Source organism: Ascidiella aspersa, chromosome 9, assembly GCF_963924565.1.
Source record: "Ascidiella aspersa chromosome 9, kaAscAspe10.2, whole genome shotgun sequence".
NCBI classification, from domain to species: domain Eukaryota; kingdom Metazoa; phylum Chordata; class Ascidiacea; order Phlebobranchia; family Ascidiidae; genus Ascidiella; species Ascidiella aspersa.
In genome coordinates, this window is record NC_139455.1 from 26243309 (window position 1) to 26270772 (window position 27464).

The 27464-nt window shown below is 33.6% G+C and overlaps 1 protein-coding gene across 1 annotated transcript; it reads right to left on the minus strand.

The window, feature by feature from the left end:
* Positions 1 to 237: 237 nt before the first annotated feature.
* Positions 238 to 25852, minus strand: LOC146134693 (1-phosphatidylinositol 4,5-bisphosphate phosphodiesterase beta-4-like). The gene is made up of 31 exons (XM_083397901.1): positions 25749 to 25852; positions 25320 to 25409; positions 24254 to 24313; positions 23185 to 23319; positions 22035 to 22114; positions 21417 to 21470; positions 21065 to 21146; positions 20649 to 20749; positions 20034 to 20194; positions 17419 to 17565; positions 16857 to 16920; positions 14929 to 15105; positions 14383 to 14467; positions 13881 to 13971; positions 12455 to 12523; positions 11287 to 11357; positions 10075 to 10161; positions 9830 to 9974; positions 8800 to 8890; positions 8264 to 8388; positions 7159 to 7313; positions 6371 to 6532; positions 5138 to 5342; positions 4615 to 4703; positions 3993 to 4155; positions 3508 to 3623; positions 3375 to 3442; positions 3264 to 3309; positions 2743 to 2873; positions 1329 to 1485; positions 238 to 831 (listed from the first exon to the last, which is right to left on the minus strand). The coding sequence occupies exons 1-31, from the start codon at positions 25800 to 25802 to the stop codon at positions 724 to 726; spliced, it is 3369 nt and encodes a 1122-aa protein (XP_083254027.1). The 5' UTR covers positions 25803 to 25852; the 3' UTR covers positions 238 to 723.
* Between the last annotated feature and the right edge of the window lie 1612 nt (positions 25853 to 27464).

Consider the following 27464-nt stretch of genomic DNA (forward strand, 5'->3'; position numbering starts at 1 on the left):
AAAAACTTACATGCACAAAGTAATTTCACCATTTTCCTTGTTTGAGTGCAGTAATGACGTCAGTTCAGATCACGTCACTTATCGAGTATTGGTTGCTGGAATCAATGACAATATAAATTAACAATCGTGCTTGTAAGATCAAATTAAACTAAACTTACCTTGAATATCACCAGAAAGTTTATCTTATATACCGACCATTAATGTGAGACTTTTCAAGATCAGACGCGATATTTCAACACAGCCGTCCAAAGATGTTTATTGCAGAAAGTAAAAACGTTCAAGTCTGTTGGTAAAAACACGGCATTCGGCAAAAATTTTGTCATGCATAAAACTGATAAAGTTCATTTGAAAAGCCGACGAGTGTTTTTCCAAGTGTTAGTTTAACTCGTACCACAAAAAAACACGTCAAAACAGTGAAAAAAACGTGAAAATTGAAGAAACAGTGATTTCGTGCAAAAATCTTTGAAGAAAAAATATGGCCACAACGATTGAACCACAAAAACGCCACAAAAATAAGAAAAAAGAATATTTTATATGAATACAACAACTATAGGTGTACATTTTGACGCGAATAACACAGTAAATCATAAGTTTGCACAAGATTTGGTATTTGGAAGGTTTGCTACAGCTAGTTAAGTTATCGCGTGTTAGTAAAACACAATAAGTTGGAACAAAAATCCATAAATAGTAAATTCTTTTCAACACTACACAAAATGGAAGCATTTATTTGAATAAAAGGTCGGTTTCGTCAATTTCAACTTTCAACTTTTGAGCTCTCTCGTTTTGCAAACTTTTTAATTTTTCCAATCCTTTCAATTGCAGAGTTTTCAGCTGAAACCAGAAAATCAAAAGTGTAAAATGGCGACGAATTTCACATGGACAAGAAAGCAAATTACCCATTAAATTAAAATATAAAAAAATAAGTTCAACCTGGAATACGAACAATAATTTTCGAGAATATTACTGGAAACACTTTTTTTAACAAAAAGCACACGTAAGCAATATGAGAACAGAAGAAGTTTGTGGTTGGTGGAAATAATAAAAAAACAGAAACATTTTCAACGCATAAGGCATAATTAAACAAAAACCAAAATTATTGAAATATGGAGTTTAATTTTGCTTAAAATATTGTAAAGTTAAAATTTCATAAGGGTATGTTATTACATCACTTTTTATAAGTTATAATCACACAAAATTTTGAAGTCAAATCAAATGATAAAGTTAATAATCGCAAAACTTTAAGTTCTATGTTACCAAATCAAGATAAAATCTTCAAGAGTATGGTATTATACCACTTAAAATCGAAGCTAAAAGTACAATTCCCTCACCCTTTGTCGCTCCTCCATGAACTTCTTGACTTCCTGACTTTTGTGATCTTTAAGGATTCGTTCTTTCTCAGCACTCGGGATCGACTTGTCACGCTTCACCACCTTCGACTTCTCCATCCATTGCTTCGTTTGTCGCTGCTCGAGGTCGCTCATCTCCCTGGATATAGAATAAATAACCACAGGACGAAAAACAATAAATTTAATTAAGTGTGAAACTGTTGAAGGGGCGTCACACTAACCCAGTGATTCCCAAACTGTGCCTCGAGAGATTGTCAAGTGTGCCGCATAAAATACGTTATTTGTATTACCAATAGGCATACACGCAAGTATTTTAGACTTGAATACGCACTATCCATTACAAATTAATCATATTGAGACATTTAAATATAGTTTGTCGTGTGTTAAGGACGATTGTAAAATGACTCTATTGTTGTTCTGTTAAAAGTGTGCCGCGAAATATTAAAGATATTTTTGGTGTGCCGCGAGCAAAAGTTTGGGAACCACTGCACTAACCGGTAAACATTTCATTACGACAACATATAACATGGGTAAAAGTTAAGGTTGGTTTATCAAACAGGGCTTTCGGGAAAAAGTCCACCAGACTGTAAACCATGGGCAGCAGCAAAATGTACAGTGTATGGCAGTGTTGTAATGACGGTTAAAATTGTTTTCTAAGTGTTTTCTAAAATTGCGGTATCTATCTCCATTTTTTTAAGTCGAGATATTGCTCATAATCGAACTAGTTTGACAATTTTAAAAGTTAAACGTTTAATTTTTGTCAATGGCATGACTGAAAGTTGACTGTGTCTCAAAAAGACTTGACTTGGACTCCAGTGACTTGGCTGGGAAGTCATTTCGTAACAGCTGGTTAAAGTGTTTCGAAAATTAAATAAGAAGGATGCTAACGGGGATCACTGCGAACATTTTTTACAATTGTAATTCATGTTTAAAACACCCTGTATAAAACATAGGTAAAATTGAGTCGTGCAAAGATCACATTAAAAAGCCATTAAAGTCATAACTCGTTCAGTGTAGAATTTAAATATTTTCCCTGAAAGAAAAACGATGTTGGTTTAAAGTTCTACAAATTATTTGGTGACATTATGTGCTAATGCAGTGATTCTCAACCAGGGTGCCCAGAGATATTTGGGAATTTTCAAGTATCTGATTTTTGGTCATTTGGTAAGCTATTGGTAAGCTTTTTGTGTACGATAAGAGAATGAGGGTGCCGTAAGCATAAAAGTTTGACAATCACTGTAATAATATGCCGTGGTGGTGAGATTTGAACTCACGACCTAAGTCATACTGGGATCGTCGCTTCAACAGCTGATCGAGGGGAAACAACCATGGCACCCTGTTTGTACTGCAATTATTTAGACCAGATATCTCGACAGTAGAATCCACTTCAGCTTACTTTTCTTGCGATTGTTTCAGTTCGTCAGCTTCTTGCTCGTGGATCGACTCGAGAGCTTTGCAAAGAGTCGCTTTTTTATCTTCGGTCGTCATTAGATCGGTTCCGTTGCAACATTCGCTGCTGTCCGACACCTGAAAGATGGTGAGTGAGGTTCCACAACTAAGACGCAGGTGGCAATACAGGGGTGCCACACAACTTTAAGAAATAATTCAACCACGTCCAGAGACTTTTCTAATAAATTATATTTTTTTAAACACTTAAAATAGCTCAACGTGCTTTGAATAATTATTTCGAAAACTAAACGGTTTCAACGTCAGGGTCACAAATATTTTTTTAATGTTTCATCTAAACTACTTTCAAAACGTTTTAAATTGATCAAAAAATAACTTTCAAAACTATTCATAGACTTTTCAATGCAGAATTTAGGAAATTTAAAGATTAAAATACTATGTGGCAACCCTACGAGTGTCAAGTGACACAACATTAGTGGCAAGTGGCAGTTGGCACAAAATTTTACTCACAGAATCAAGTTTGTCGCTCTTAGCTCTTCTTCTAATCGTCTTTGGTCTGAAACACAACATTATTAAAACAGACTATTTATGAATTAAACATGCAGTGCCACGGGGACTTACCCGAAGGGGAAGCACCCCTGATCGATGCTCGAAGCCGATTTTTGTTTCCTCAAACTCTTCGAGCGACTCTGAACAAAACAAACAATAGTTTAACTCGCTTCAGGTGTGTTTTTACATGCTTCGGTTAATCCACCTTGGATTGCTTCTTCCACATTTTGCTCGCCTCTCGTTGTTTACGCTCGAATGCGCGCACGTAGGTCGGATGAGCGAGGAGTGATTCTACGGTGAGCTGCGGCGTGTCAGCGACCTCTGGCGGAAGACAAACACACAAGTCACGTGACGAACAGGAATGTCCGATAATATCGGATCGAAGCCGATAGTCGATACCAAGTGATATGGAAATTTCATCAATGATTTGCGAACAACACATCAATTGTACCGTCAAGGGTAAATTCATCAACATTTTTAAACACCGAAGCAAATTTTATTCTATTCATCTGCCAAAAATACCCTGAACGTTTTAAGTACTTTTTGATTTGTTTGAACATTTGAATGATCGGGCCGCGATACTTTTGTCGAAAATATCGGTTATCGGAATAAAACGTCGTATTGGACGTTACCCTACTAACGAGCATTGTTTGATGTATAAGTGACGTCACAGAATGACGTGTTTTTTACCTGTGATGACGTTTTTATCGTTGTTGGTGTTATTGGTTGCCCGGTCATGCCTCACCGACTTCTCTGCCTTGACGCGCGCACTGGAGCGTGAATCGTTGTCCTCTACCGACCTTGTAATTTGACCTCCACTTGAAGAATCGTCCTCAGTGTCACTGTCTGCCACCTAGTGACCGTTTATAACATGAGATAGTGATATGCCTCAGTGATCACAACCAGTGAGGCGTTAAGCACTTTTAATTATTATAGTTTTCTATTAGAGTGAAACATTATTGCGTTTTGATTTTTAATCTTAACTAGTAAATAACCCTTTTTTAGTTTGGGCATAACAGGGTACTGGCCGCTGGTCTAGAACCCTTCCACATTTTCATCCGGGGGTTTATATTGCTAACATTAGTTAAAGGTTGGGTTCGTGTGGGTGAAGTGTTACTTTTATGTTTATTCTCCCCTATTTGTTGCTTCCTCGCAATTTCGTTTTTATCAACTCGTCACTATGAAAAAGTGGTAGGATTGTAGATCAGCACCTAAAATTTTCCTTAATATTGTTATTGCAACAAGGCGGCAAGGTGCTCAAGGATTTAACTTTTCAAATATTGCGTAATCCACCCGGGGAAGCCCCACTTACGTCATCGCCCAAACGTCGAAGTTGTTCTTCGTGCTGCTTGCTTAGCGACATCTGGTGAGCTTTAGGGTTCTCCAGAGCGTTCGCGATCACTGGAAAAAATGTTCAACCATTAAAACCAAACTGCAGGGAAATGCAACGATAAGGATGTCCGGTAATATCGGATCGGAGCCAAAGCCAAATTATTATTAGAGACACTCCAGCTATAATTTGCGATATGGCTGGAGTCCAAATGTTAGTGTATTTTCCAACCGGGGCTTCCCCAGTAGGCGTGGACCAGTCACCGGGACACATTTAATGTTTTAACTTTTTGTCAGTTGTTAGAAAATGAGTTAGTGATGTACTTAAGGGCGGGGTTGGGGTTAGGTAAAGTGTTTATAAGGCCTGATTCTGACCTTTTAGGACTTTTTAGAATTCCGATACAATTATATATTAGTTCTATTTTGGCCTTATCCTGAATTGTGGTTTATTCTGACGTTGGTGTTGTTCTTATCTCGGTCTTATGGCTGGACTCCCCCCAACTCACCCATCAAACTATCAGGAACGTAGCTCCGTAGCGATATCTTCACAAAGATTGATGTAGAGTCGAGTGGCACTCCACTAGATGTCCTCAGAGAGACGTACCGGAATCCGTTTTGTAAACTACTTAGGGGAATCACCCGTTGTCCCAAAAGTTGTCGACCATCGTCGTACAAAGTAAATCGGAGGAGCGCTAGGTCGGGGAATATCACCTGGGGATGAGTTGCAGTTAAAAATAATTAATCACTAAGGCAATTTATTTCGTCCTATAAGTGATAAATTTTTACCGTTAAATCAAAAATAAATTTGCCTAATGCGATAAACTAGGCCTGTGTGGTCAATTTTGCCGAGTATACCGAAAATCGCTCTAATAAAGATATAATACAATTAACATTTTGTTGAATGATATTGCGGCCAATGGTTTGAGAATCCACAAACAAAATCGTAATATATTTTACATGAGCAAGTTGCAGTTTAGCTACCATCAACGGTATTTATCTACCACCGAGGTCATTTGTTTACGAAGTAAATTCATGGGTGTTATCAGGCTTTTATTTTAACTTTAAACTTCAAAGTTTAAAATCAATTTTCAGCATTTTTAACCCGCCCCAAAGTTTGAAATCTGTTGAACATTTAAAGCCTGGGTTTGATAAATCATTTTAAGTGCGGTTATTGTGAAGTTTCCCTACACAAGCAATCTATAAAACCAGGTAGAATATAAAACCGCGTCACATTTGGGAGTTAATCTACATTTGTTTAAATTTATTTTTTAATTAATTTGTTTTAATAGGCTAGAATAATTTTTCAGGTTTCAAATGAAAAAGGAAATTTAAATTAATCTAACTTAAACTTGCTTATTGAATTTAAAAGCTCGTCACTAATAAACGTTATTTTGCTGATTAAATAAATATTTGTATTACAATATGGATGATATATTGGTGCCGATCCGGCATTCAATATCAAATTAGTTTTTGCATTAGACCAACAGTCGGTTAGTCATTTAACTCTTCAAGATAAAGTTGCCTATTGATCTTCCAGTAATAATTAGAAAGAGTTTTTGGTTATTTGACCCACTACCGGGCATGTCATAGTTGGCCTGGTAAAAAAGAACATGTTGTCTAGTTTCACATCCAATCTAATTTCAAAAAGCTAAAAAAGTATTAATTTATCTAAATGTGGTCAAAAACTCCCGCCTGATTTAGTTATTGTTAAATCAACAACAAGCTAGTTTTGAGTTTACCTTCCTGAATAGGAACTCCTGGTTGAACTGCGGGTTGAGGCTGTTGTTGGTCACTTGATTGGTTCGATATTCCTTGCGTATTGTGTCGTTGGGAAGCCCGTACATGTCAACCTCCACGTGGGAGGTGGTGGGACGGTCAGAGATGAACTGGGCCGAGATCACCTGCAAGAAAATGCTGCTTTAAACCAAATGAAACAACTTTTTAGACTGAAATGTTCATATACACAATGTGTGTTTTGTTATCAATTGGTCAGTACGGCTTCAGAAGGACGTGATCACAAATACACACAAATATGTGACGCTGTGTATTCTGTGATCTGGCACTTCTTGAGTCGTACTGGCCAACGATAACAGCCCTCATATATAGTACACTAGAGGCCTACGGAAAGGCATACCGGAAACTAAGGAAACTAAAAACAAGTAAATTGTCGACGTTAGAAGTTAAAATAATGTGGAGTTAAAATGTAAAAACAATTTAGAATTAGCAATGATTTTTGAAATTTAATTTAAATGGAAAACTACTTTAAATTAAATCAGCCCAAGACATAAAAAACCTTAAAGAACGAAAATGAATAAACTATCTAAAAAATCTGTTATAATAGGGCACTTTTAAAAATGTCAAACCCCTAAATTTATTCCCTATGTTGGCGCACAGACCAGTCATTTAAAAAACGTACAATTATTGCATGAATATACTTTTTTAACAGTTGAAAAGGAACCCTTTAAAAAATGTAAGAGTTTATTAAATGTTAGAATTTACATCAGATGCTAATTCCAAAGCAAGCCACCTTAACAGCGCACTGTGCAGCGATCACTCCGTCAACTGTAGACTCAGCGAACGGATCGAAGAACCGGTTTTCCTTCGACAGCATCTCGGGCTTAAGCAGGTATCCGCTGGAGGCGTTGTACTCGAACTTTGCCGCGTTAAGTTGCTGGCCGAGGTCTGCGCAATGACCGAGTAAAAAATCATAACTGGGATCGCACCATAGAATACTTATACCTAATGATCCAAGCAAAACCACAAAGGTTGTAAAAAAATCCAAAATAAATTTATTTGTACCAAATGTTTATCTATGTGCACAGGAATCTATTATTATTGCTCAGTGACCTTAGACCAGGGGTTCTTAAATTTTTCACCGCGGACCCCTAAACTTTTTTTTGCTTCACGTGGACCGCGGTAAGCAGGAAATTTAATAAAATGACGTCATAAATTGACGTCACAATACAAATAGACTGTAGAAATCTGCAGTTTTCAGTCCACAAAATGTGAAAAAGAAAATAGAAATTAAGACATTCAGTGCAAAAACGTTTTATTTTTAATTAAACTCTTTCCTTAGAAAAATTGATTACTTCCTAAATCTATACCAATATTTTAATTTGGCCTTCACGGACCCCTAAGGGGTCCATGGACCCCAGTTTAAGAACCCCTGCCTTAGACCTTTATCTGTAGAATGCTTACACAATTAAATTGATCACAACATATTTATCAAGGTGAACATATATTTTGTCTAGGCCCGAAAAACAATGACAAATTAACACCTAAACCAATCTTTCGGGAATAGTAACGCTACCGGTTTCAACTAATGTGTTTTGAAGGGAGGCGAAAGTAGAAATGACGACAATAAAACAGAAATCATGATATTTTTATACAAGAAATAGAACCTAAAATTTTCATTTTCATATATTGATTGCCTATAGCAGGGGTTGGGTAATTATTTTAGACAGAGGGCCACATGAGAAACAGAAAATGTTTTGAAGTGTCGGATCCAAAAGCCGTCGAGATACAAATAATATAAAGCGTGATTTCTTGTAATAAAAACTATAAATATCCTAGTTTTGACAAGCCAGTAAGGGTGGTAAGCCCCCTTGCTAGGGTAATACCCCTGTACCCACCGCATGTTTGGAAGTTGAGCGACACCATCTGCGAGCCAACGTTCCAGAATATCTGCGGCATGTAGTTGCTGGAATCTACCCGGTTGCCCTTTGGGTAGATACGACTCAACTGGCACTGGTTGAAGCTGAAAGCAAATCACAAATGTCTAGTGATTGATTAAGTACTGAGAAAACTAACTTTTAAGGTAGAGATCACTAAATTGAATCAAAAATAAATATTTCTTATAAGATTCCCATATCACTCTAGTATCGGACGAGCAGCGATATCCGATATTGTGGACGTGGAGTATCGCGATCCTGTACCCAATGACGTCATTAGTCTGCCCAAACAAAAAGATAGATAAATTTGAAATGTCCACAGCTATTTTGTCAAGGCTATTCGTCTTTCAAGGTAGAACCACTGCGCTGGACCGCAAATCATGAATATATTTTTAGAACCACTTGGTATCGGGTATCGGCTTCGACCCGATATTATCGTACACCACTGGCAGCAAGACACGCATCCCAGCCACAAGTTGTTCCTTGTGATTACTTACGTTACGAGTTCGATGGCGTTTGACTTAACGTGGCTGAGTCCAACAGATTCACTGAAGGAGGACATCTGGAAGCAGAAGCGCTGCGTCCCGGCTGACAAAGTAATAACAACGTTTAATACTTGAACTTTCTGTAGTTCTTCCTAACCAGAGGTTAGCAAACTACAACTCGCCAGTTAATTATTCACCGTCGTATATCGCCCGTGATCAAGCCCGAATAGTCGGTCACAGATCTTGAATTAACGAAATGCCTTGTAAACAAGTGGTGGTAATGAAAAAATGTTTTTAATAATTTGCACATTTCAATTCACACGGAACTTTGTATTGGTAAATGTTCTACACACGCTTAAAAACCGTTTTGCTTTGATTGCCGAACACAATTTAAAGTAGTTGGAAAAAAGGAAATTAAACAATTTTTTGTAAGTTTAAACTTACATGGATTTACAAAGCTGGGTCACAGACGGAGCTAAGTGGCCATGCTTACCTAAAAATAATTTTTTTGCTCGATAAATGTCATTACATCGAGTATTGTGCGGAAGTATCCACCCAAATTAAACATTTTGTCAACGACCTCCATTTTACCGAAAGATCTATATTAAACTGATGGAAAAAAGGAAAATTGAACAATTGAACCATTTAAACTTAGACAGGGGCGGAGCCATTTTATGGGGGGGCAGGCGGCCATGCCCCCTAAAAAACTACATGTTTTGCCTATTTTACCGACATTAATTCAAAAAGTTGCCTCACAACCTATTTTCCCCTTTATCTTGAAAATTGCCATTATGCCGAGTAATGTGCGAATATTGATCGGGTGCTATAAGCATCCCGGATTCTTTCAAATTACATATTCTGCCACTTCAAAACAAATAAACGCCATTTTTTTCAACATCTCCCTAAAAATATTTCAATCAAACAGTTTCACATTTGCGCACGGAAACAAAAGTTTCTTGTTACTTCTATCATGACGTCACGTAATGACGTAACTGTGACGTTAAATTTTCGTGTCCCCAGTTCACCGAAAGTTGTGTTTTACCTTCGAGTAGCTTCTTGAATCCGGCGAACTTTACGGACTGACAGTAGTTGACGATGGTTGATAGTCTTGGATGGATGTTGGTGGCTGAGGGCTTCACATACTCGTAATTACGCAACACTTCACGTTCGTCTTCCTCGCTGAGAACCTACAACATGAAGTACAACGATCACGGGTTACGCAACAGTCGCTTATAATGCGTATTGTTCTACTATAATAACCACAAGGTTGTATTAACACGAACCTACCTTTTTGACGGAGTTGCTTGAGTTCTTCGACCAAAGAGCTTCAGGGTTGAGACTTTTGGTGACAGCGACCGGAGCTTTCGGTGGAATCTTAAACAAAATATAGTTGTTTAATATTGTCAGTTCAAACGGTTGTGTGCGTTTATTGCGCAGCAGAAAAAAAACAAGATATATGAAATATGAGAAGAACAGGTTTCTGAAACATATGGTCTCAAAACTGGGTCCGTCAAGCAGTTTTGGGGGGTCGTGCAAAATAAACCAAAATATGTAAACGGGAATAAGCAGAACAAGTGAACCCACCTCCTTAAACCTCGCTATAGGTTGTCCACTTTTGTAATATTTTGTACATTTAGCATATATCTTTGTGTAGTGACGTTTTTTTTTTATAATATAATTTAAGAGAATTTCAAAAAAATGAAAATGGCCGGCAACAAACGTAAAATAATTGAAAAGTTAGAGAACCACTATATAATGCAGTAATTATCAAAGTGTGGCCTTGTAAAGTTCTCAAGTGTGCCGCGGAACTTTTATTAAGACATTCAGTCAGATCAAACGACTTTAATGCGCACTATCCCAAACTGATAAAATATTAGGATATTTAGCTATTTTACCTATCCTCGCGTACAAAGCGCAGTTATCAAGTTAAAATATTGTGGCTTTATTTAAAGTGTGACATCTAATTTATTTGTGTCTTGAGACTTTTTCAAGTTAAAAAGGTTGAGCACCACTGGTGTGTAAGCCCACCATAGAACTGTTGGGGAAAATGCACAGGAGCAACATACTGTGGTTAATTGAGGTTTTGTATTCCCCAAAGCCACTAACTATTACATCTCTAGGGGCAAACCACTATGAATCGGAACTATATCTCCCCTGGGCGTGTGTGTCATTTCAAACCTCCATTACCAGATGTCACAAAAAAATTATAAAAATATAGGAAAGTTTTGAATGAAATGTTTTTGTTTGTCTTTTACTTTTTATATAAATTCTCTCAATTCACACTGTTTTTTTGTTGTAGTTCATTAAATGCCTCAATCAGTCTCGAAGCTCATTATGTTAATCCATTGTGAGTGGATTTTTCATTAAAAACGACAAGAGATCATTAAAAAGCAGCGATCGCCTTGAATATTGGATTAGCTCGTTTTAAGGTTTTAATTCAGTGTAATGAGACAATCAATATAAGGGAGTAAAGTAGGCTGTTCCTCATCTATTATTCACCTCCCTGCACTTGAGATCATCCGTGTCGAAAGATTTGCTCAAACGAATTCCAGGATGCTCTTCTTCTGTTACTAAACAATGCAAAATATTGGTTAACACAATCGAGCTTTGATGACGACACAATTAACATTGTGTGGTAAAAATAGGAGGCAATTTTTAAAAGTAAACATAGAGAAAATGTAGTAAAAAATATTTTTAAATGAACGATCAGTTTGTTATGAAGTATATAAATAAAATACAAAAATAATTATTTCTGGTTTATCTGAATAGATGCTCTTAGTGCAGGAATGGTTTTAAGATGTCAGCACTTTTAATAATTCAAATCTTAATGACACTCAGTTGTCATGAAACCACTTCGCCTAAAATGTCAACAGAAAAAGCCTGTATTTATGTCAAAGATAAACGATGGTCAAAATTATAAAAACAAATAAAATAAAGATTTCAAGTGATTATATTTTGTTTGAAGCTACGGAATTCCTAACAATATGACTTCTGGTCTTTTTAATTTAACACATTAAGTAGGTTTACGAGTGCTAAAGCATTTTGTTGAACAAAAATGTTTTTTTATGCACGTTTTAATTACTTGGAATTGTGGTTATTTGACAACAGTGTTGACCAGTGTTGTAAGGAAGTGCAAATGCCTTGAATTAAGTTGTTTTGGTAAAACGAATTAACTTGCAACTTAATTGGGTCAAATGACTTAGGTTAAAATTAGGTGTTTTCTTTCAACATTTTATTATAAAAGTGAGCTATTTATCTTACGGTTTGCAGGAAAAAAATTAACTAGCCATATGTTGCGTTTTTGTTGTTTTTAGTTAAGTTATTGCTGATACACTGTTTACCAATTTTAATCGTTTGTGTTTTATTTTGAGAAAGTCGGCTTGCTCTAATTATGTCTTGACTTGGGACTTAATTTCAAAATGACGTATTTACAACACTACTGACGTCATTTGATATCGAATCGGCGGAACTATTGCCCAAAATATTAATATCAAAATAAAATACCAAGCATCGTACATTTGCCGCAATCTTTCGGTCTTATGAAATAATTGCATTAATTGCATGTCAATACTACTGGAGTACGGCTGGTCACAGCGCACACCAATGTCGATTCCATTGCTCAGTTAATTAAAACACAGCTTATAGGTTGCAAATAAATATTTCTCACCAATTGGTTCTTCTTCTTCCTGGATTGTATCCTCGCAAGTACAACCACCTTGCATTTCCTCAAGTTGCGCTGCAATACACAGGATATTTTGCTGTAGTGATTTAATATTGAGCTCAGCTAAAAAAAAACTATATAAAGGTGGCGAGTGCTTTTTAAATATTTTTAAGGGATTTAAATGGCCACTCAAGACATAGACAATATGGTTGTTTGTGCATACTCAGATAGTTGTTGTCTTTCAAAATATAGCCTACTTGTGTATCAACAGCAGAACATTAGCAATTAGTACTTAGATAAAATAATTGCAGTTTCCTAAAACTTGTAATGTGTCACCAAACCGAAAAGCCTTAAAAAATTGAGGTTGGATAACTGGATACTCGACCGAAACCAAAAAAAGGTTCAAGATTACTTTTGTAACTAAAAGAACATGAAAATCTGCTTTAGCTGTTTATAACAAAGGGAAAAAATAGTAAAAAATGAGGAAAAAAATTGGAAAAAAATGTTAACAGCATTTTCTAAAACCTAAATAAAACCCGTTTGAGGTTGTTAAGTCCAGTATATTCTAAAAAATTAAAAAAAAGATTTATTCTGGCCCATTTTTTAAAAATTTTTAAATTCATCGACTTTTGTGGGCCTTAGTTATTACTGATAACCATAACTATTATGAAGCCTCTTAAGAGTAAAAATTAGTTAAATTAGAACTAAAAATATGAATAAAAACGTTTAAATATTCGGTAGATTAGTGCTTTGAAAGTTTAAGTTCAACTAGATTTGCAAAGTAGCAGCCGGCAATGCAAATGTCTTGTTGACCTAGATAGAAACAAGATTGTGGGAAGGTAATTGTGCTCAAAGTCCCACGGGAAGTTTAAGTGGATTAAAATTGGAAAGTAGAGTCTGAGGAGAAAGTATTTTACTATCCGACTAAAAACACCATTTACAGGGTAGTTTATAATGTGTACAAAGTTACTTGAATGTAGGCAGTTAGAAAAACTTGAAAAAACATTTAAAAATATATATTTAAAAACAAAATATTTCAGCTATAAATATAGCAAAAAGACTAAGACCATTAATTTAGTTCTAAATTAATACATTTTTTTCATCGAAGATGCACTATGCACGGATCTGTAATATAGCTTGATAATGAATCTCAAAGCAAAAAGATAAGACTGAAATAATAAATTGCGTTCCACTTTTTATAAGTGCGGTTTGAATATATTACAGTCGCATTAACTGAAGATGAAGTTCATATCAAAACGTCTTTATTAACATGATGTCGACATTCATCATACATCGCCAATGTTTGCTATATTGTAGGAAAATCTCATGTGATAAAACAACAATTGTTACCCGTTTTTTTAATGTATGCCAAAATGTGAGTGTGAATGAAAAATATTTGTTCGTGGCAGGCGATAATTAAAACTTCTTTCACCTTTCTCAACTTCAGAATCCAATCTTTTATTCTTGATCAGGATTTTTCTTTTGAGTGCGCTCGGTGGTGGGAGGGGAACCCCCCTTTCCAACTGAAATTACACCATTCATAAATGTCGAAATAAATGAGTGGATCTCTTGTTATGCATGGTTTTGTGGTGGCAGAGCAAAAACATAATGTTATAACATGTAGTATTTCACAATATTGCAGCACAATGGCTGGAGGTTGTAGTTAGACGTAGTGAGAATAATAAAGCCCATACAGAAGTAGTAGACATTTTGTGAACATTTCAAATAACTTTTTTTATTAATAAAGATTTATTCGAAATGTTTGAAATGTTACTCATCTCTGTATGGGCTTCTATATTCTTACTACATATTTTAAAATAGTTAAAAATCACTGTTTTGTCTGATTGTACACAATTGTTGAATAAATCCTGACAAAGAACTCAAAGTTTTAAGAAGATCATTTAGTTAAAAAATGACAATAAGATGAAACTCACCGGGTGCGAGTCGAGGCATTTAGAGAGGAGCATTTCACCAAAGACCTCCTCGCAGTATTTAGCCATCTTCAACTGTAGAGGCTTACTGGAAAATAAATGAACATATATTAAAACGGAGTAATGCTGTTCCTCTGTAGGTAATAAAGAAACAAGAAACGATTTAAAGCTGATAAAATAATGGCGAGATTTTAAAATACTGTTGCTGTCTGCTTTGTATCAAATAAAAGGTTTTTCTGTTGAATATATTTATTAAAAATCACCGAAGTTTAGATCACAGATTAGGATAACCTTGTTCAGGGCAATAGATAGCAACATGACAAATAGAGATATATACACAGTGAAACTCGAAAATAAAACATAATCCTTTTCACAACAAATAAAAATTGTATTCAAAACATTAGTCAGAAAAAATGTTTTAATGAATTGCATGTTTTTTTCAACTTAATATAGTTTGATGCAAACTGAATTAAAAAAAAACTTTTTACATCTTTATCAATAAAAAACAAGTACATGTATATTTGTGGCAGATAACCGACAAATTCGAACCTGCAGTGGGTTTCAAAGGAAAGTATGACAGGGAACTGTGATGTCACAAAGGCTGTTTCTTTAATTGCGTAGAGGATATTTTTGAAGGGCACAACCGTGCACACAGCGTTGCCATGGGTTACGATCGGCTCCCCGTGGAAATTTCCTTTCCCGTCCCAACAATCGAGCTCAACACACCTGAGCATACAGATATGAAACTTGTAAATCAAGGGAATAATATAAGTTTAAATTAAATTGTCTTTAGCTCAACGCACCCACAGACACATGATTGTGGTCAGGGAAACATAGAGAGGAAACATTGCAATCAAGGAAAAATATGTGTAAGTTAAGAAAATTCTTGGAGTTTAATGCACCTAAGCGTACACTCATGAAGCTTGTAAACTAAGTAAAATATTAAGTTTAAAATGAGAGTTTGAGTCAATGCTTGATGCAAAGTGGTGTCGATCCCCACACAAGCACTGCAATTACGAAAAATAAGTCTTGTAGTATCGGATCAGGCATACTAGGGTGGTACAGTGCCAATTTAAATATAACTTATGAATTTGCACATTTCAGCCATGGTTTGCGATCCAACATAGAGTATTCTACTTTAAAAGATAATTTCTCAATTAAAAGTTGGGTATATATAAGCTTCCTAACTCTAGATCAATTTTGCTATTTGAGCTTAGTTAAGGCGTAATTTGGAATTGATTCGAGCAGCTGTAATTTTGCATAAATATTTCTGGGTTGAAAGTATAACAATGACAAAAGTCAATGCAAATCTAAACTCTTTGGTAATGCCAATGTACAAAAATAAGTTTATCTACATATGTTCCTCTAGCCGAATCATTAATTAAAACTTATATACTAGAGTAAAAAAACGCACGCATAGAAACATAACCAATGTCAATTTAGTACAAACTAATAAGAATCAATATTAAGTTTTATTCCAACACCACAAAGTAGAAAGCTTTTAACAATTAACAACAAAATAATGTTTGAAATAACTTCTGACAAAAGGGTTTATCAAAGTTTTAATTCAGAAATTGTTTTAAAAATACCTAACCCTTTGTTCTTGGAAATTTCCCACAGTATTGCTTGTAATTTAATTTTTAATTAAGTGGCCTTAAGAAAGGATTGGATAATTTAATTATGGCCTCTGGGACTTGATAAAAATTGAGGTGTTTTGTTCATTTATAATGAAAATGTCCTTCATTGACACTTTGGCCAGAGAGAAATTATTGGTGCAAAGTTATTCCACAGCATTTGCCAGTCACTGATCAGTGGAATATTTTTATTTTTTTGGTATTTTGGTAAGAATCACCATGCTTTGAAGCATTAGTATTGTGACTTTGAAAATACACATTGTTAAATGATTGGCAAAACAAAATTCTGGACAAAAAACGGCTGATACAAACAAAAAAAACATTCCATGAAGAATTTTTGATAAAAAAACAAGATATGAACATGCATTTTCAGCCCATATAATTAAAATGAATAACATTTTATCATTATTTTAAATCTGCACATAAATTAGGTTGTAAAACAACAAAATTAGCATAACAAGCGATAAATAGCCCTGAATCAAGAACATTAAAGTTGGACCCCAACCTTTGTGTACTAATCTTTACTTTTAAATGCTAGTTAAAAAACTAAACAATCATTAAAAAATTTTTTTAAATTACCTAGATAAAGTTATCACTGAATATAGGCGTAAGACTTCACCAATAATAACTACTTTACATTGAAAAAATAAAAACTTAGTAGTAACACTGTATTGACATATTTACTTACACAACACCATTACACATACATACACAGTACACACATACATACATACTACACACATACATACACACACAATACATACACATACATACATACACAGTACATACACACATACATACCTGCACAGTACACACATACATACACAGTACATACATACATACCTGCACCCAGATAAGAGAATGTGTCTGTAAATATCAACAGATGACTTGCCACCAATTTGTCTTCCTGGAAATCAAGGAATACATACTTGACTTAATACTACAAAATTAAAAAAAAACAGAGATAAAAAAGGAAGCACCAATATTAAGCTTGATGATTGGTTGGTTAACAGGGTAGTTTAATATAGTTTGTATTACAATGAAAACACGTGAAGTTTAATGAATACCAGGTCCATGATATGTCCTATAAATTTAAATATAATTTGATTCATTCTTAAAGAGCTATAGCAGGATTAGCAAATATAGCAACAATTGAAGAAAGCAATATTTATCCAGTCAGACCCAAATAATTCACACAAAAGTATGAGATTTAAAAGCTCATTACTTTATTACTGAAAAAAAACAACAACCAGTGATACCAAAGGAATAACAAGTCATGTCTGTGTTGTGTCTGATATTTTGTAAATATAAGTACTTCATTATTTTGACGAACTTATATTAAAAAGTTCATGACATTACATGGGAGTGACTTGTTATTTTGTTGAAACTTGTTGCTTGCACTCACCAACAAGATAGGTGTTGTGCGATGAATTGATGAAGTATCGGCTTAACGGTTGGTCCATATCCTGGTACAAATCAAGATGTTCAGGGTAAATCAGCGGGTTGTCCTGGCTGTTAAGGTACTCTGTGAAACCTTGCAGGGAAAGCCGGTCTGCAAACAAAAATTGAATCAATTTAACTATTTTGCTTGGACGACTAAGTCAGTGTTTCTCAAACTGTTTTAGGAGGCGATGAAAATGCAAAGTATAAACATAACAACAAAGTTTTGGCGATTCAAGTATTTTCACTAAACATCTTGTGGGTAAACAAATAAAATCATTATTATAATTGCGAATTTTATTGATATAAGGCATATCTTTGCATTTCCCTCACAAAATTATAAAGTACTGAAAAAATCTTGCTCAGAATCAATCTCAATAAATCTAACTATGAGTAAACTACTTCAGTCTGTGACCCAACCAAATTAATCCGGTGACACGATTTGGGTTGCGGCCCATCGGTTGAGAAACACTGGATCAGGTGATTTAGTCTGAGATGGCCAAATATTTCGACCTTATATTACTGAATGAAACGAACAAGTTATAACTGGGTGGGATTATGACAAACCAAATTTCATGCCAACATGTTTCATGGAATTTTTGTAACAGTTGTTCCTGTTTAAATAAATGAAGGTTTGATAACAGAAAAGGCAATAGTGAACTCATTATAGGCCATTTTTTGAGACTCTCCGGTTTAAATCAATATTTTAAACCAAATTTAAAATCCAACATTCTTAACAATTGGCATGTTGCAGTTGATCAACTTTTTATAGGCGATAGGAAGTTATATATTTGGAGACAGAATTACAGGCAAACTTTCAAAAGATTCATTTTGTATGTTTATTTATATTATTATTTTTATTTTTAGATCAATGACTCGAATCATACATTTCTGTGTATTAGAATTTTATAAGGTTACTCAAAAGTCAGCAAAAAGAGCGGATCAATAAGATCTCAACAAGGTAATTAAATGGTTGGAATTGGGGCTTTATTGCCAATTGGAAACCACAAAAGAACGATTCTCAAAGGGCCATAGCAGGAAAGATAGAACTGCAATTGCAGAAAACAATATCCGGTTGGACTCGAACCTTTCACATGAAAGTATAGGACAGGGATGGCGAATCACTGTCCGCGGGTCACAAAGTGACGGACCACACATTTTTAATGACCCACTTGTGTTTCTAGAAATAGCGAAATGTTTTCAATCTTTTCATAAAAGGATAAATGTAAAAAAACACTTCTTCGTTAGATAGCACTAAACTGTTTAAATCAGGGCTGGCAAATCTGTGGGTCGTGCAAAAGTGTTTTAGTGGTGGCGAGTATAGGCCTACATTAACTGCACTTCAACAAATTCGTGCAGAAAAGTTAAAAGCATTTCGTTTATCATAAAACGTGAAGGGTGGTGATTCTTTAAGGAGTTTAGGGGAAATTAAGAGTTCGCAAAATAAAAGTTCTAAAAACCCTCGTTAAACCAATAAACAATGCTAAAAAGCTTTCGGCTGAACTCCTGTCATCCCATGAAAAATGCTGCAGCATTTGTTAACTATTTAACTTCTTAATATTTGTGTGAATCAGAATTTGGAAATCATTCAAAAACCTTGAATTACCATCCCAGACAATAACAGTTAAAACCACCCAGCAGCAAAGTTTCACATAAAATTAGCATATGGTTAAAAATATGACCCACTTGTGCATTGTGTAAGGATTAAGGTTGTGTTTGTGACCTGCGCGATGAAAGGTTCGCCATCCCTGGTATAGGATTTTAAAAACTTATTACTTTTGCTTAAAAACATTGCAACCAACAATGTATAAAAAGCACTCCATTCACCAACCTTACACAGAACATTTTATATATACAAGATTTTATGTTTTATAAATCATTGTGTATTGTTAAAAGATAAACATCATTGCTAAAATAAAAAATAAAAACTTTCTTAAAAACTGTGGTTTCTTATGGGTGCAAGTTTGCAGAGCAGCTTACAAAGTCCAATGAAAACAGATTTACTTAAAGAGGATTATGGAAATAATAGGCAATGGAGCCAGAGCACACGACAATAGACTTAATCTCCTGAAATGATCCACTACAATTGAGCACAAAAACTTAAGTTGCTCACTTTTGGTCAAATGTTTGCTGAACTGACAAAGAAATAATTTTAAATGTAATGCTTAAACAAGAAGCACATGGGGATGAAAATGGGAGAAAAAAATAAGCAAAAACATCATTGAAATGTTCAAGTAGTGCGTATGTGTATTATAACAAATATTTCCACAAACTTTATGTATAGACCTTAATTACAATTTCCTGAATGAAAACTATAACCTACATTCTTCATATAAAAGCACTTATTAAAACGGTAAATCAGTTTGAGTTTTGCCAACCAATGAATTAGTCGGCCTGCTTTAACTGTTTTTTAATTTTTAAACAAATATTTCACAGCACAAGTTCAAATTTAGCAATATTTAAACAAATTTGATTTTAGAGTTGTAAAGCTAATTTAACTGTTGAAGATAATTTTAATTTTTGTGATATAAAAAAGGGGGAAATGCCACCTAAAAATGCCAGTTAAAACATTTCACTCACTCAGTTCCACATTATTCTTGTCGGGTTCAAATTTCTGGATGATCGCTGACGCTCGTTTTTCGTCATACGTCGGAACTAGAATCTCATTTAAACGAGGGTCGCGCTGGTGCTCATTCAACCATGTCACAAACTCTGACAGTTTAATGTGATCAGCTTTGGTTCTACGAGAACAACGTAATATTATCAAAATAGTTTATATCCATGATTTTTTCTTTGTCATTGCTGTCGTACAATTTGTTGTTGTTGTTTTTGGCCTCTGAACTCCACAGGTGTTCATATTTTAAAATGTGTTCTAACTTCCAACATATTTAAGATTCACCATATTTTAACATTTTTATATACTTTTTTGGACAGAAACTAAAAAAGTCTCTCAAAATACATACTTTGCAAAAATTTATGCTTTTATCCCTGTTTCTTTCAATGAACATGGAATAAAAGTTAGTAAAAAATACAACAAATGTTGGAAAATTTGAGAACTATTGTACTATTTAACTTTAAATTTTTCTTTGTTTTTAAAATTTAGTATTGTCAATGTTAGAAAATTATTATTTTTTTTTTTTCTGAATGCTAAGAAAACAAGTTAGTATGGGTTTAGTTAAAGTCGTTTCCACTCACATTTCCGTAAAGATATTTTGCAAATCTGGTCGTTCACAAATTCGTTGGTAAATCTTTTTGTAAACCTCAAAAGTGAGATCTTTTGGATTGATTTCTTCATTCTAAAGAGAAATAAAAAAATAAACTAAACAAACAGAATTTCTTCATTGAAAACATAACTTGATTCTTAGTCTATTAATTTCCAGGTTGTCAACCTGTGTTTATTTAAGTATTTATAAAAATTAAAACAAAATGCTTTTTCAGTAAATATTCACCCCTCTTAGCATTGTAAACCAAAAGGTATTGAGGTGAGCGTTTCATAAATGTGGTAGAACGCCAATTACCTTTATAAAGTGGTTCATGTATTTTATACGATTGAAAGTTGTTGAAATAAAAAAGTACTTTATATAGTTATAGTTAGAAAAAGTCAAGATTACCTTTGCACAAGTAAATCCACCAGCGTTGAGTTTGGAGATAACTGCTTTCTCGTTTTTGTCGTGACCGAATTGTTTCACCAGCCTAAAAACACACAGTTTAAAAGTTTAAAGAAAAATCAAACTTTTATATTTTAAAGGATGTTTAGTCGTTTTTTTTTCAAGCTTCTAACTAATCAAAAAGAAATTCCTTGCTGTAAAGTGCATTTGAATATTTGTAATTAAGTCCTAGCATAACAAGTTATAAGTAAACAAGAAACCAAATGTCTCAAGTTCAAACTTGCAAGGTTACTGTTACCAGTAAAATAATTTAAAAATAAAAAACAATTTTTAATTTAAATATTAAACGGCTTACTTTCGTATCGGAATCATTCCTCTTGCGTTTGTTGAGTACATAAGCCGTTTCCATCTGGACGTTTACACATTTATGTTTATTTAACAAGAAATTAAACAACAATAAAGTGCAATAACATCATATAGTGCAATAAAAAAGAAAAACAATTAACGGTATGCTTCATTAAAAAAATACCCACTGTCAATAGAAAATTGTGGTAATTTAAATGATAATTCAGAACTGTGTTTGCTTAGTAATTATTAAATCTGTTTGTTCAGTCTTTATATATTAGCTCCTTTATTTACCAAGAAATATTTAAAATGATATCTGTACATAGAAGATCACAGAATATTTACATTTTCCTTCGGTTGGAAATATTGATTATTTTCAGGAGGCCAGGCAGGCCAAAATCAATAAATTTTAATTAGGCAAAGTTCATGGAACTGTGGCCCACAAAATAACACAATTATATCTTTCAAAAAATGTTTAAACTGACTTTTCATTCTGTTACAAACATCATTTTTTTTATTGCAAAGCAGGTAATCAGCTTAAGAAATAAAACATGTGTTTTACAAAATGTATTTCGAGAATCAAAATTGACTTTTGATTTGATGTTGGGATATTTACATATGAACTTACTGTTTTTTCATAATGTCAGCAATACAGAGATGCTTAAGTTGTGGACAGCAGAGGATTGGGCTGATTGCTGAAACCCATTGCTGAAAAGAAATTAGGATGTAATACCTTAATAATGCTAATTAGATAATTTTAACAACACATTAAATATTTAAATCATAGAAAAAAGCAAATTCATAAAAACAGCAAAATCATAAAACATCTTAAAGCTAAAAAATTAGATAGCTGTATATCCGAATCCAATACTTGACATTTATTGTGATACCAATATCCGATATTTTTGACAAAAAGCATCGCAATGTGACATCATTTCTGTGGTCAAACAAGCAAAATAGATGAAAGTGTTTTGCTACGATTGTTTTCAGGCATAGGCTAAAACCTGCTTTAGCACTGAGAGGTTTAGTTACTTCCAGTTATATTACTACTATTGTTCAATAAGATTTTTGTTTAATGTAGAAATTCAAGTGTGTTGCATCAGAAAGGCTCAGATACTAGCATATTATCGGAAGAGTACAGATATAGGCCCTTATATATAGGTAACGCATAGGGGGGTTACAAATATTTTTTTATTACTAGGCTATTAGTGTTTGGGTAAACAGTTGTTCATATTAAATTTACTTGAAAAAATAAAACTGTCGACAAACAAATACACTATTAAATGCCTGGCAGCAAAACTATATTCATTAATTAAATGATCACAACTAATTGATTCCATTTTTTCTTGCCTTTTTTCTAAACCATTCACAACACACATCTGTTAAAAGTATTTTTATGCCACACATATGTCCAGATGCAACTTAAAACCTGGTCAGTGGGGATTTGGGATTTAGAAGGCTCATGTCAGTGGATACCAACCTAAATTATTGATAACTAATTATGTAATTTAAAATATTAATGGCTAATTAGGGCAAGGTACCAGCATTTTCGGTAAAACATATTTCATAAGGCTCGGCTTTTAACCAAAATAGGAGAATTTTAATCTTTTATATTTTCAGTAAAAATGTTATTATTTAAAAAATATTAGTTATATACCAGTGATAACAAATATAACGACTCCACAATGAACATGCTTGTTTGGAATGTTAACGAATTTAAAGTATGGTGGCAAAAAAAATATATAATTCTAAACCAACAAAAATATGATTTCTATTACCTCAGCAATGGCTTCGGAAGGAGCAATAAATTGCATGACTGATAAACTGCCGAATTCAAAACCATAATAAAAAGATAAAACACGATTTGCCAAGTTCTTGTCAACTTCATTCTGATCAAGGAGAGATTTTGGATCCTGGGGAAATATTAATTAACAAATATGTTTGATTATGGGCACAAAATTATGCAAGGCTAAAGTTTTTCAATTATTTACTTAAAACAGGGGCCACTACAACCCGTATGAAAATTGGGCCGCATAATCAATTCTACCGGCCTACGGAATATTTCCTTGAAAAACATGAAGTAAGTTGGAATGTTTTCAAATGCTACTCTAACTAAATTTTGATGCAATTTTGAATTATACAATAATTTCGTAAAGCTTACAACAGTTTTTAGTTAAAACAATATTTATATTTCGTTCGTTTAACCATAATCAAGTTAGTAAAGTTCCACAAGAAATTATTTATTTGGCCGAGTAAACCTTACGGGTTTCCGGCTTTCATTAAAAAAGTTTGGTGACCCCATATGTATACCTTTATATATTTGAAACACAAAGTAGCATAAAATCAACTAAATGTTTTAACAAAACTATTTCATTTAACATTGAAATGATAAATAAATATATTTATATGTTTTTTATTGTGCTTGGATTTGTCTGCAAGTATCTCAAATTTATCCAAAGCTCCTTCAATTTATCCAATACTTCTGTGAGCAGAGAATTAGCAGTTTGTATATTATAATTAAATAGTTTGGGCATATAAAAAATTATTTGCTTAAAATATTTAGCGGTAAACTAAACAAAACCTTAAAAAACATTGTGCATAAGAGATAACTACATTGCCTTATAAAGATTGAGTGCATTTTTTGTTAGATTTTGATTTTGGCTAGAAAATTGTGGGAAATTTTCACTATTTCGAATCTTAAAGGACCAACTGCTAACAGTCTGATGTACAAGTAGGCTATGTTGATAAAATTTGGGATATATTTTGGTCAATCAAAACAAGCTAAAATAACACTGGTTGAGTGTATGTAGCACTACAGGAGCCTTACAACATAAAAATCAATAAAACCTTAAGAGCGACGCCAGTGCGCACTTCTTTGATGTGCGAGAGTTCAAGAGACTGAACCTCCTGGAAAAAAGAAAACGTCTTTTAAAATATGTTCAAGCAAATCATGAAAAGAAAAACCTCCCAGCAGCTCTATTTACTGCAAAGTTACTAAATTTGAGATAACATGAAAAAATTAACACAACATACACCATTTTAAGGTGTTTTTTAAAAAAAAATCTTTTTTAACTTATTTTTTAAAACTTTCATGAAATCCAACAATGACATAAACTTTTAAGACAAAATTAACAAATTATAATAATCTTTCATAGGAATATAAGTATGCAAAACAATTGTTAATTAAATGTAGGTTAAAATAATATCATCAGTTAATAGTCAAATCACTCAGAAAAAACTTTGTTTTAGAAATGTATAACCAGTATATATTTATATATATATATATAAAACTATAGGTCATGCCTTATGTTTTATGAACAACATGTAAACTAAGGTATTATTAGGTTACAAGCAGCCAGCAAGACTTGCGATTTTTAATTGAGCTTTTGGTGTATATTTATTAGGCCTATCAGTGGTAATAATTGAGCGACATAGTGTAAGGCTTGTTCCCTCCTTTCTAAATACACCACAAAGTTCATCTGTATACAAAACTTGCCAATATATCGTGTGGAGGTTTTGCACGAGCATTTAATTCCGAAAGAAATTGGTAAAAACTGAATCTCCCTTGTTTCAATTTCTGAAAATATTCTCCATAAAACCACAGCAATGTAGTTCAGGAAAATTGTAATTGTGAGATTGCTATAAAACCTGATTCACAGCTGACAGAATGTGCAAGTAAATTGGAAGTTGATGACAGACTTAAAACTCCAAGACAATGCATTCAGTGGCAAGCTTACTACATTAGGCCTAGCATAAACTTTTTGAAATTCAGAAGATTAAAAATATAATCGATTGTCCTTACTTTTTTCATTTTACGATAAAAACTAAAATACAATGAAAATGTATTGATTTGACGGTTACAAAAGGTCTTGATGTTGACAAACTAAATTAGCAGAAAATCACAAACTCAAACCTGTCTTTGATGGAATTGCCAAACAACGAACAGACCTTCTTCATCAACTTTCATCAAGCATTTCTGAACTGTCGTTGAAAATGAGATGCCCTGGAAATGACAACATAATGTAAAATATTTTATAATACAATTAGGTTTTTAGATTTTTATTGCCAGTTAATTTGCATCATGCTTTTATAATGGCTGTAAAGCAGATTTAAAAAAATAGTTGATAAACACAAAGAAAAAATGCAATTTAAATTTTGGAGATTTTTTGTGCATTTAAAGGGTTGCATTTTCAAACACTCTGCACAACTAAAAATATAACAAATTATTGTTTAAATGTGCTGAACATAATTAATTACATTTCAAAGTGACACATGAGATCGCAAGAAACAAGATGTTTAATTTGGACAGGAAACCAACAAATAATTTGATCAAATTACTTACTTCTGGTCGTTTCTGGAATTCACTCCCTTTAAGTAATATAAGAGAGACATCCATTTCATTTCCATCCACAACAAACTATACAACTAACAAAATGGGACGAAACTAAAAACGAATAGTTTTTTTTTAAATATTGGTGGGAATAATAGTTGTTTTAAGACAATCAAGGTTTATGGTCTAATCGAGGCCCAAACTGTGGTTGGTGTACCACTAGTGGTAAGAGAAGGTTTTTCAGGTGATAAGCGAGTAGCTTTCGATTTTTTTCATTAAAACCTTGATTCACAACTCTACGTTTTGTTTATCTGGTTTTGTTTACAAATTTCCCCTGAAGCCGAATCTTATTAATACATTACTATTCCTGTTGTTTCGAAAAATACAATAGATCTTGAAAATACAGGCCATGCCAATTGTCAACAAGAAGCACAGTTGCTTTGTAAAGCGTACAACACTTTGGGACAGTGGGCGTTAATTATGTCAAACGATTGCTCTTACAAGATATAAACTACTGTTTTATAGCTTAAGCTACTAAAGGCGTGAATAATGCTAGTTGTAAGATAAATAAATATAAAAATATGATTCGATCAAATTAGTTTTTGGCAAGAAGTGGTACGCGTGGCAGTACATAGGTTGGGGAATAATTAAATGGGTAGCTAAACTATTAAGTATAATTTCGGATTAAACAGTGTATTAAACCAATCAAAATTAAATGTTAAACTTTGTCGACACATTAAATGTAAGTAAAAGACACAAATGTTTGAAAGAGGCTATTCTTTCGGACACCAAAGTATTTTAAAGGTACATATAATCACTAACAGGTGTAAGTGTAAAAGAGTGATCAGGTTTTTAATTTGCAAATTTTAACCGTTTAATTTTTATTTAAAGTGTTATCTTTAAGCCCTCAAGTTGAGCTTGCGATTTTTCTAGAATCGATTTATTTCAATTTTATTTGTGTTAAATTTGCCGATATTTACTCAAAGTCTTGCCTTTTTGGTAATTTAAACTCCACTAAAACCGAAAGCCTATATGCACCCCCTGAGCCTATTTATCCGGCTAACAAAGTGATTAATGATTTTTAAAAAAGCATTGAAATTATGCAATGAGTGCTCCGGTTAAACATCCACTTCCTACATGTTTATTGCTCACGACATTGCAGCTAACAAATATTTTCAATTTACACTTTCAAAGGTTAAAAGGTTAAAACTTCCGCGACAAAAAAAGTTTGCCGACCACTGCTGTAAGTGCTAATCATTTTTACGCTAATGAAAATTAACAGCTTGATATATTGTTAAGCAAAGCTGATGCCCTACAAGAGTTAAAAGTATTTACAAACAAATTTAGGTAATTTAAACATTCCTTCCTGGACTGATGCAATAGTTGTTACACTGATGAATGAAATATTTAAGTTAGTTTTTTTCTATTTTTTGAAGAAAATCTCCATGTTCATCCAATGGTTGACTGAAATCGTTAATTTATAAATGGCCTCAGACATTTTAACATTTTATGCGTTTGGTGAGAAATCACATAATACCAGACGAAAACGTGACTGAAATTGTGCTAAATTTAAACTTTCAACATGACATGGAATTATTCCTGGAAATAAAATCGTTATAATCTGAACACAACCAACTTAATAAACCTTAATCAGCTGTAACACAAGTCTTTTTCGCTTCAAGATTCGTCTACAACTAACATACACAAAAAAAATGCTCTGAAAACATA

Coding starts and splice junctions, on each gene's coding strand:
- LOC146134693 (XM_083397901.1), bottom strand. CDS start 25,802: ATGGATGTCTCTCTTATATTACTTAAAGGGAGTGAATTCCAGAAACGA. Junction 20,750..21,064: donor GTGGATTTACTTGTGCAAAG/GTAATCTTGACT, acceptor ATTTCTCTTTAG/AATGAAGAAATCAATCCAAA. Junction 8,389..8,799: donor AACGCCATCGAACTCGTAAC/GTAAGTAATCAC, acceptor ATTTGCTTTCAG/CTTCAACCAGTGCCAGTTGA.